The following is an 11,950-nucleotide window of genomic DNA, read 5'->3' on the forward strand; positions in this document are numbered from 1 at the left end:
TTTATGTAGCATTTTGCCTTATTTCTGGTCCATATTAGTTATTCAGTTAGTGTATTGTAAGAATTAATAACATTTTAAATAAACATCATTCTCCATATATCACTTTAGACATGTTTCCAATAACTTTGGAAATACGATTAGCAATGACAAATCGGTCTAGTGTTGATTTTAAGAAGAAACTATCTCCAATAAACATGGCATTTCCAAAAAACAATCTAGCAGTGTTTTAGAATAGCAGGTTTTGAAAGGATCAAAAATCAATATTCTGGATTCTAGAAGGAGGGAAACAAGCAATCTCAAAAATCCCTGAGAAATAACTTGCTAGGTAGACATTTTGATACCATTGTTAAAGGGGCAGAGGCAGCATTAGTATACCCGTGAGTGAGAGTTTGTATATGTGAATGTATGAACGATGGGTCATGATGATGAACTCATAGAGCCAGACTGGTTTTGCCCTTAATCCTCTCCACATTTCTTTATGGATATGCTGTGGAAGGGGGCTGAAGGAAATCTGAACAAAAATATCAAACACTTACATAGAATATACTGTCTGCCAGGCACTTTAAACTACTTTACATACTTGTTTCATCTTTATAACAATCCTATAAGCTATCGACCACAACAATGGACTCAAACATACCAAAGATCATGAAGATGGCACAGGACCAGGCAACATTTCGTTCTCTATAAGGTCACTATGAGTCAGAGGAGACTCGAAGGCTATAACATAAAGTAAGATACTGTCTTAGGCTGGGTTCTCTAGAAGAGAAAAACCAGTGAAACATATGCATATCTATATCTAAGTCGTTGCTGTTAGGTACCATCAAGCCAGTTCCTACTCATAGCTGCCCTATCTACAACACAGCAAAACATAGTCCGGTCCTGCACCATCATCACAATCATTGTTATGCTTGAGCCCATTGTTGCAGCCACTGTGTCAATTCATCTCCTTGAGGGTCTTCCTCTTATTCACTGACCCGCTAACTCTACAAAGCATGATGTCTTTCTCCAGGGACTGGTTCCTCCTGATAAAGTGTCCGAAGTACTTGAGAGCAAGTCTCTCCATCCTTGCTTCTAAGGAGCATTCTTGCTGTACTTCTTTCAAGACAGATTTGTCTATTCTTCTGTAAGCCCATGGTATATTCAATATTCTTCACCAACACCATAATTCAAAGGCGTCAATTCTTCTTTGGTCTTCCTTATTCATTGTTCAGCTTTAGTAAGCATAAAAGGCTGTTGAAAATACCATGGCCTGGATCAGGCGCACCTTAGTCCTCAAAGTGACATCTTTGCTTTTTAACACTTTAAAGAGGTCTTTTGCGGCAGATTTGCCCAATGCAATATGTCATTTGATTTCTGGACTGCTGCTTCCATGGGTGTTGACTGTGGAACCAATAAAATGAAATCCTTGACAACTTCAATATTTTCTCCATTTATCATGATGTTGCTTGTTGGTACAGTTGTGAGGATTTTTGTTTTCTTTATGTTGAAGTGCAGTTCATACTGAAGGTAGCAGTTTTTGATCTTCATCAGTAAGTGCTTCAAGTCCTCTTCATTTTCAGCAAGCAAGGCTGTGGCATCTGCATATCACAGGTTGTTAATGAGTCTTCCTCCAACCCTGATGCCACGTTTTTATTCATATAGTCCAGGTTCTTAGATTATTTGCTCAGCATAGAGATTGAATAGGTATGGTGAAAGGATACAACCCTGACACGCACCTTGTTCTGTTCGAACGACTGTATCTCTTTGTTCTGCTCAAACGACTGCCTCTTGGTCTATGTACAGGTTCCTCATGGGCACAATTTAGTGTTCTGGAATTCCCATTCTTCTCAATGTTATGATCCACACAATCGAATGACTTTGCATAGTCAATAAAACACAGGTAAACATTTTTCTGGTATACTCTGCTTTAAGCCAAGAACCATATAGAAAGATTTACTTCAAGGGAATGGCACACCCAATTGTGGAGGCTGTCAAGTCCCATATCGGTGGGCAGGAATGAGGAATCAGGCTGAAAGCTTCTCCTGACTCAGATGGTTGCATAGGCTGACGAACCCAAATCAGGAGATCAGATGGCAGGCCACTGGCCTATTGGGCTGCGGGAGCTGATGAATCCCCATAGTTAAAATTTAGGGAGCAGGCTGCTGCCTCACATCCCAAGAACTGAAGGTCAGATGATGATTAGTCAGATGTAGGATTGAGAGAGAGAGAGCTTTGCCACAACATCCATATATATTGGAAACAGGCCATACCCCCAAGGAAACAGATCACAAAATGGAGGATAATTACATAATACTGAGAATCATAGCCTAACCAAGTTGACACGTAACATTATTTATCACAGTCCACTCCTTGTCAACTTGGCACCTGTACACTTCTCCTTAAAACACACATAATTTATAAATAAAGACAATTATAAAGTCATACTTGTGCCTAACATGATACAACTAACATGAGGACAACCAAAAACACACTAGCCATGTTTATATCTTATGTAAGTAATGGGATAAGGGAGGAAAGAAAAAAAGATTTGCTATATATATATATATATATATGCACACAGACACATATAATAAAACAAGGAAAAAATACTCATAACAATCGCAATCCTCGTTTCTGCAACTGGTCATGTGGTCGTAACTGGTATTTAGAACTACCTTCTTCCACAACCCATTCCATCTTCCCTTTGCGCTCAGCAAGCACCTCAGCTGGTTGTGGTAATTTCCCTAGTGGAGTGACCCAAACCTTCATTCCTAAAGGGTCTGGGCCATTAGTAGTCATATCATAATTGGGTTGCTGTAGTTTTCCATTGACTTTAATCACAGGGCATGGTAGTACTAAGAGACACCCTAAGGGATCTCCTGCATTCCAGACATACTCTTCTTTACCTCAGTTATGTAATATCAATCTGAGTTCCCCTTGGTAATCAGGATCAATCACACCAGCCAGTATGGTAACTCCCTTCTTTGTCTGTTGTTCCAGAGGCATGAGGAACCCAAAGTGGCCGGGTGGCATTCTTAACTTTCAGTTCAATGGAATCAGTGTTGTGTCTCCAGGTAGGAGCATTCCTCACTTTAGAGCTAAGACCTCTAGACCTGCAGAGCATAGGGTCATGGGGACAGGAAGAAAAATTTTGCGAGTGGGTCACTAGGGGTAATAGTGTGTGGTGCACTCCCATCTCCACCCCTTGATTCCTGGACCCTTGAATCCTGGCTATGCGGACTCAGTGTTGATCTCTGATTTTGGCAAATTGGCACTCAGTGGTGGCTGTAGCCAAGTCGGTCTGGGTGAGTGGAAGTCCATGTTGTTGAGCCCATGCATAACCTCCTTCCCTGTCACCATGGTCACTTTGTTCATGAGCCCATTAGGCAATGACAGGAGTGGCTGGTGAAACAGGTTGATTTGTTTCAACAGAACGTGTTATCCTATCCACTTGATTGTTAAAATGCTCCTCTGCCAAGGTCACCCTTTGGTGGGCATCCACACGAGACACAAATATCTTCACTTCTTTGGTGCATTTAGAGTGATCTATCCACATACCTCTACCCCATAACTCCTTGTCACCAATTTTCCAATCATGTTCCTTCCAAGTCCCCAACCATCTGGGAAAACCATTGGCCACAGCTCATGAATCACTATACAATCGCACATCTGGCCATTTCTCCTTCCATGCAAAGTCAACAAACAAGTGCATTTCTCAAAGTTCTTCCCACTGGGAGGATTTCCCTTCACCACTGTTCTTCAGGGACGTCCCAGAAAGGGGCTGCAGTGCTGTCACTGTCCACTTTTGAGTGGCATCTGATATAACACAAAATCATTTGTAAACCAGGCACGAGTTTCTCCTCCTCAGTCAATGGATCATAAGGAACTCAGGTGCAGACTGGGAGAGGAGAGGAAATGTGACAAGAGTGGAGACTATGAGCATTTGGGCCACTTCCTCATGCAACTTACGTGTGCCTTCAGGTCCTGCTTGGCCCAATCTCATATATGCCACTTCCATTTAATGATGGAGTGCAGCTGTGCACATCCAACTTTATGGCTCTGTGGATCAGACAACTCACAGTTCTTGATGGACAGCTCAGGCTGCTTGATGACTTGGTGGCCCATGGTTAAGTGTTCAGTCTCTACTAAGGCCCAGTAACAAGACAAAACTTATTTCTCAAAAGGAGGGTAGTTATCTACAGAGGATGAAAGGGCTTTGCTTGAATATCTTAAGGATCTGCACTGTGACTCACAAACAGGGGACTGCCAAAGACTCCAAACAGCATCTCTATCTGCCACTCACATGTCTAGTACCATTGGTTCAGCCAGATCATATGGCCCAAGTGGCAGAGTGGCTTTCATGGCAGCCTGAACCTGTTGAAGAGCCTTCTATTGTTCTGGGCACCACTCAAAATTACAGCCTTTGAGACACTTGATAAATAAGCCAGAGTTGCACACCCAAACAAGGGATATGTTGCCTCCAAAATCCAAAGAGGCCCACCAAGTGTTGTGTCTCCTTTTTAGTTGTAGGAGGGGACAGATGCAACAACTTATCCTTCACTTTAGAAGGAATATCTCAACATGCCCTATAGCACTGGATCCCTAGAAATTTTACTGAGGTGGAGGGTGCCTGAATTTTTGCTGGATTAATTTCTCACTTTCTGGCATGCAAATGTTTTACCAGTAAATCTAGAGCCATTGATACTTCTTCCTTACTAGGTCCAATCAGCACAACGTCATCAATGTAATGGACCAGTGTGACGTCTTGTAGAAAGGAAAGGCAATCAAGATCCCTGTGGACTAAATTATGACATGGAGCTGTAGAGTTGATATATCCCTGAGGTAGGACAGTGAAGGTATGTTGCTGGCCTTGCCATCTGAAGGATAACTGCTTCTGGTGGCCCTTTGAAACAGATATGGAGAAAAAAGCATTAGCCAGATCAATAGCTGCATACCAGGTACCAGGAGATGTATTAATTTGCTCAAGCAATGAAACCACATCTGGAACAGCAGCTGCAATCAGAGTCACCACTTGGTTAAGTTTTTAATGATTCACTGTCATTCTCCAAAATTCATCTGTTTTTTGCACAGGCCAAATAGGTGAGTTAAATAAGGGATATGGTGGGAATCACCACTTCTGCATTCTTCAAGTCCCTGATGGTGGCAGTAATCTCTGTAATCCCTCCAGTAATGCAGTATTGCTTTTGGTTCACTATTTTCCTAGGTAGGGGAAGTTCTAATGGCTTCCACTTGGCTTTCCCTCCCTCACTCCACATGTCACCAATCCAATGTGGGGGTTCTGCAAGTTATTAAGTATATCTATTCCAATTATGAATTCTGCAACTGGGGAAATCACTACCGGGATTTCGGGAAACCACCGGACCTACTGTGAGATGGTCCTGAGCTAAAACTCCATTGATAACCTGACTTCCATACACCCCTACTTTGATTGGTGGGACACAGTGACATTTTGGGTCTCCTGGAATTAGTGTCAGTTCAGAGACAATATCCAGTGATCCCTGAAAAGTCTGATTATTTCCTTTTCCCCAATGAACAGACACTCTTGTAAAAGGCCACAGATCTCTTTGGGGAATGCCGAGAGAAAGGTTAAAGTATAAATTTTTGGTGGTGTAGTCCTTTCTCAAGGCAACCCAGCCTCCCCCTCATTCAAGGGGTTGTAGGTCTCTAAACTGACTCAAGTCTAGGAATTGATTGAGGGCCATGACTCTCTCTTCTGATGATTCAAGCTGGACTATTGTTCACTTGACCTAGAATTATTCCATTTGTACAGATCAAGTAAATATTTTATAGATTTCCCATCGGTTTCACTCCTAGGGACACTATGACTAAGTAGTCAATGCCATAAGTCCATAAAAGTCAGATTATTTCCAATTACTGCTTTGACTTCACTGTCCATTATGTTAACCACACTCAGCTTGTCTTTCTTGATTAAGTGCTACCACTTGGCCTCCACCACCACCAGGTCCAATCAGCCCCATTGTAGTTAGGTGTCTTAATTCAGTTACAGCTGTTCCCACAGTCAAATCTGACTTACATAAAATAGCAATCACAGTAGTCTTCAAGGATGCTGGTGCTCCCTTCACAAATTTGTTCCTCTCCGTTGTAGTAATAAAAGGTGTGTCTTCTGGGTACTTAATGGGTGGGTCTGTGTGTCCAGTCTGATAAATCCATTCTAGCATGTCAATTTCCCTAAGCCTTGATTTAGTGTAGGCTACCACCTAATCCATGCTTCAGTGACCCAACCAAATAAACTATTAGACTCTTTTCTAACCCGTCTAGTTGAAACATTGAATGAAGAATCTGTGCTTACTGGACCCATATCAATAAACTCAGACTTCTCCAACTTTATGTTCTTTGCACCATTATCCCACATCCTTAATAGCCATTCCCACACATATTTCCTAGATTTCTGTTTGTGTATATTAGAAAAATCAAGCAGTTTTTTTGGAGTGTAGTGTGCCTCCTCCTAGGTCACAATTTGTACTTCACCTCTTGGGGCTTGCTGGGACTTAAGTATAGATGCAAAAATGGGTGGTGGGGTGTGTCCTGGGTACATTTAGCAATGTCTTGTAAGGCAAATCTACCTCAGGGATTGCCCCAGACAGAGCCCCAGGTGCCACCCCATGTGATATCGCAGAGAAAGACTTTTCAGGCACAGCTGGGTTAATACTATCAGACAGGAGTGGAGGTGCTAATTGTTTTACTGGGGAAGGTGGCTTAGCAAACAAAGACAGAGTAATCTCTTCAGATGGGAGTGAGAGGGCTGGTTCTGTTGGCAGAAGTGATTCAATGGAATTTAAGGGTTCAGTGTCCCAAGTTTCCTGATTATCTGCCCATGTGTCCCCATCCCGTTTCAGGATCCCATTTCTTCCCAATCAATGCCCTCAAATTAACTTCAGATACCATCCAAGGCTGGGAATTCAACTGGTGTTGTAATTCAGCCACTCTTACGTTAAGACTCTGGGTTTGGTTTTCAGCAATCTCGCTCTTTTATTGTAAGAAAAAAAGGCTTCCTTTCAGGGCACAAGTGGCAACTTTCAGGTCTTGTATGCGATGTCTGAGCTGTGACTCCGTAGCTTTGAGTTCATCCCTGTCTTTCGTCACTTTGTCTAGCAAAAGTATGACCTACCAACCAGCTTCCTTATACTTCTTATTTTGACAGAATTGTAGGAAAGTATCAAATACGTAATCTCACAGAGCCTTGTGTCTCACAAATATATGATCCAGTGGTGGTGATATCTAGTGTATTTCTATTGCTGCCTCATGCCATGGATTAGCGTTGCCCTCTTTACTACTGGAGGCAGAGTCATCAGCACCTTTAAGACTTGAGAACCAATTCAGAAAATCATCACTACTCTCAGTACCAAATGTCTTAGGTTGGGTTGTCCAGTGGAGCAAAACCAGTGAAGTGTATATATCCATATAAATACATGTGTAGAGAGATTTATTTCAAGGCAATGGCTCACACAGTTGTGGAGGCTGGCAAGTCCCAAATCAGTGGGTCAGGCATCAGGCTGGACACTTAACCTGACTCACATTGTTACAGTGGCTGATGAATCCAAAATCAGCAGGTCAGATGGCAGGCTGTTGGTTCATGGGGCTGCAGGAGCTGGCAAATTCCAAAATCTGCAAGTCAGGTGGTAGGCTGCTGGCTCACATCTTAAGAACCAGAGGTCAGGTGATGATGAGTCAATGCAGGATCAAGAGAGAGAAAGCTTTGCCAGAACATCCATATATATATCAGATGCAAGCCATACCTCCAAGGAAATTCCCCTTATATCAGATCACACAGTGGAGGATAATTACATAATACTGAGAGTCATGGTCTAACCAAGCTGACACATAACATTAACCATCACAGATACCATTATTATTCCCATTTTATAGGAGGTACAGGAAGGTTAAGCCACTTGCCTAAGGTCATGCAGATGATAAATCGTGAAGCTAGAATTGGCAGCCTGAATCAGAGTCCGGCCGTTATCCATCTTACTCTACTGTCTCATTCAATGTTTGCCTCATATATCCCTGACTCTGGGAACATTTCAAACTGTACTCAAAGGGGGCCTGAAGTTTCTTTTCCAGCCACAGAGAAAAGAATTTCCCAACAGTGAAATATTCAGGGTCGGTAAGACTTATTTAGATGATCTAATTTTTCTTTCAAATTGAGAAAACCTTGATGTGCAATTCTAGATTTTTGAAAACATAGAATTTTAAACTTTGGAATCAAGAATTAGGAACCTGCCAGTGATAATATGATTTTCTTTTCCAGAAATCTCTGCTAAGATCAGTTGAAGATTTATTTGGCAAGTGGATAATATTCCAGCCTAGAATTTCATAAGAATGGAATACAATAAAGTGGTATGTTGATTTCTTATGTTTTAAATGAAAGTAAATATAATTAAGTAAGAGTGAAGTCATTCTTTATTTACCAGGAAGCAGAAGAGGCAAACATCCACATTGCTTTTTGACGTGCCGTGCTTTGCATTCCTTTAAGCAATCAGATGTGCTGTAGCTCTCGAAATTCTGCAGCTTGATGTTAGGGTTGCATTCTCCCCAAGGATATTCTTGATTAACTGTCTTGAGATGAGATAAACAGGAGATCAGGGGATTTTTCTGAGCCAATCCACCCATTTCTACCCCAAGACAAAAAGCTGATATACGATTTTACTTTTCTCTTGGAGCGCCTTGATTTTTTTTTTTTTTTTTGTTGTTGTTGTTGACTATACATTTGCCTACTTTGCCTGTTGTATTAACTTGGAAGTCCCTGTAGGTTAGTATCATAGTTGTTCTTTAACATATATCTCAAACGTAGTGAATCAATAAAGTCAGGCTGCCTGATTTTCTAAAAATTAACTCATATAAGGAAAGTAAACTATTTGATCATATATGTAAATGACATATTAGTATACTCATCAGCTGACCCCCAAAACAGCAATCAAAATCATAAAAGCAATCCTTTATTGAACGCGTATTATATGCGAGGAAGACCCTCAACGACATGGATTGACAAGTGGCGGCAACAATGGGCTCAACCATGATGATTGTGAGGATGGTGGAGGACCCAGCAGTGTTTTGTTCTGTTGTAAATGGGGTCGCTATGAGTCGGAACCAATTCAATGGCACCTAACAACATTATATGCAAGGCAACATGGTAAGTTTGTTCTTTTTGTTATTTCACTTAAACATTGTACTAACTATGAAAGGCAAATATTACTCCCCATATTGTACAGAAAGCAGATGGAAATTCAGGAAGTTAGTTAAGGAAATTACTGAGTAAGTGGATCTAACAAGTGGTTGGCAAATGGAGCTGCCAGACCTGTCTGACTCCAAAACCCCTACTTCTCCAACTTTACTTTTCTTGTTCCCATTTGTCCTACCATTGAGACAAAGCACAGTTCAGCAACGTGTCTCCCCACACTTAATGACAATTTTCATTTCTAATAAAATTTAAAGTTACCTTGGACTTCATGGGCTTCATGGGCTTTCAATTATATTGCATATGTAAGTTCACTATTATTAATGTGTGCCTTCAAGTAAAAGAAAATCACCTGAAACTATAGAATGTCCAGTGATGATCCAAAGGCACTTTGTTGTTACTAGCTGCCTACTCACAGTGACCCCACACAGAGAAATCAGACCATTGTGATCCATAGGGTTTTCCTTGGCTGATTTTTGGAAGTAGATTGCCAGGCCTTTCTTCCTAGTCTTAGTCTGGAAGCTCCATTGAGACCTGTTCAGCATCAGAGCAACACACAAGTCTCTACCAACCGGCAAGTAAAGGCACTACCCTATCCCTAATTCTCCTAGAACTCTACATCTTGAGACTATTTACCTTCACTTGGCGGATGGTTACCCTTGCATGTGTTCCCACAGGCGAAGACAAGCCTAAACCATCCAACTGTGGCACCTTCTTTGGTGAATGGATAACAAAGATGATCCCAGCATCAACAAAGCCAAGGGCTGGGTCATCAGTGAATTCCTCCTGAAACAAAAATGCATTGTTCTCCAAATTGCAAATTGATTATATCAATTCCACACGTTGAATATTCAGTATCAGAGCTCCATCTCTTTTCATATAAAAGTTATAAAACTAAAGCCTATGAGGTGTTTTTCATGGTTGAATCACACTTCAAGTCCTCGGCATTTTGCCATAGACCGCTTTTCACCCTAGACGGGTGTCCCAGTACATATTGTGACTGTTCGTCGTCTTGCTCCCTTTGGACTGGCTTCCCCTAGTTGCCTCCGAGTTGTCTGCTCTTTAGATGTTCCCTTTGCTTCATTTGTTTTAGAAAATAATTTGGCCCTTTGCTTCTCTTTGGCATTAAAGTTTCTGGCTTCATTTCAAATCATCTTCATTTTTTCAAAATCATTAATCAAATCCATTTTCCCATAATACTGAAAACATAGTATTTCTTTAACATCAATGCTCTCTTTATACAGATCTGTCAGATGAACACGTTTAAGACTGAACTTCTGGAGATTTTGTCACTAGTTTTAAACTCAGGCTACAAGGAGAGGAATGCACTTGGGAATATGATTCTTTTTCCTGTGAATGAGTCAGTTGCATATGGAACTACATTTAATCAACCCACTTAATATTTCATTTGTAACTCAGGGGCCTATTTCTTCTGGGCCATATGACTCTCTAAGAAACCAGCAATTCTGGAGAAATATCTCAGCCCCATTTACCTTATAGAATAATGTGTTGAATTTTCAGGTTTTAATTGCATTCTAAAAATGTTTGGAAATTTCTAGCTTACAATCCATATGATATTTGAATTGACCATATCGCTAATATTTAAATCCCTTAAAAATGGGAATTAAACTTATATACATATATATGAGTATGGGTACATGCCTTGCAGTGTGCATTGCTGTTTTTAAACATAAAGAAAAGTATCTTGAATGGGATACAGGAGGAAGTTATGGAGTATACCTTAACAGAAATTCTTTAAAGGTAGCCAGAGGTCTCATTCACTTAGACTGAGAGGTGGAATGGTTTGGTAGGATTCACGGAGAATAGATTTATTTCTCATCTTGATTGTTAATTTGTATGATTTTGAATACTTAATTCAGCAGCATCTCAGAATCCTCATTTATAAAACCACAATAATGGACTAGAATACCTGTAAATGTTTAATACTAGAAATGGTTGCACAAAACAGAAGGTGAGAATTCAGCTTGGGTTGTAGCTCTACCAGGGACCCTTGAAGGAAGCACCACTGCATTTCTTAGCTATCTGAACATCTTACTCCAAGGTCCATACACTTATAACTTTTCTGGCTAATTACTTTAGGAAAGCTAGTCTTTGACAAAGTCCATTTATACAATGTTCTTTACATAGCAATTACTTTTTTCATCATCTTTCTAGACTATGGATTCTTTGGCTTGTCAATAATGTGTTTGTATAGCTTCTTTCTAAAGCAGATTGCCTTATTTACATGACAATCATTTTTAAATTGTTCTTAAAAATGCATTAAACTCATGTTAAATTAATTATACACATTTCACCTTAGAAATCTCTTGCTTCCTCACTTTTTGGCATGAACATTTCTTTGAGTCACAATAATGGAAGTCAGTTGTATAGCTAAAAATGTCAAGATTATGCCTCTAGATTTTCCACTTTTAATCTCTAGGTCAATAATTGTATCTGTGAGATTACAGGCTACGTTAACAAAGATGAAAATAATATCCAACTTGTGGGAGCTACCTGACAGGCCAAAATATTTGGATCAAGTCTGTTGACACTCTCATCCACTCTTGTTTGACTTGAACCCTGGCTAAGTTTAAGACATCCCATTACCTGGTTGACATCGAAGAGTAAGCTTAAGCCTCGTCCAGACACACTCACTTTTTTCATTGCTTGGATATTTTCACCATGATTAAAAGTAAAACAATTTCCATATTCAGTGAAGACATGTGCAAAATCCTCCAATATGAAAATAAA

The 11,950-nt window shown here is 40.5% G+C and overlaps 1 protein-coding gene across 1 annotated transcript in view; it reads right to left on the minus strand.

Moving 5' to 3' along the window:
• The window catches only part of ASIC5 (acid sensing ion channel subunit family member 5), a 47,084-nt gene that overhangs the window by 10,541 nt on the left and 24,593 nt on the right, over nucleotides 1-11,950 (minus strand). Inside the window, exons 4-6 of the mRNA XM_004382063.1 lie at nucleotides 11,807-11,932; nucleotides 9,836-9,985; nucleotides 8,433-8,580 (exon numbers count right to left, since the gene is read on the minus strand). Of these exons, the coding sequence (XP_004382120.1) occupies nucleotides 8,433-8,580; nucleotides 9,836-9,985; nucleotides 11,807-11,932 (424 nt within the window). The remainder of the gene's footprint in view (nucleotides 1-8,432; nucleotides 8,581-9,835; nucleotides 9,986-11,806; nucleotides 11,933-11,950) is intronic.

This window comes from Trichechus manatus, unplaced genomic scaffold (genome assembly GCF_000243295.1).
Source record: "Trichechus manatus latirostris isolate Lorelei unplaced genomic scaffold, TriManLat1.0 scaffold00089, whole genome shotgun sequence".
Lineage (NCBI taxonomy): Eukaryota > Metazoa > Chordata > Mammalia > Sirenia > Trichechidae > Trichechus > Trichechus manatus.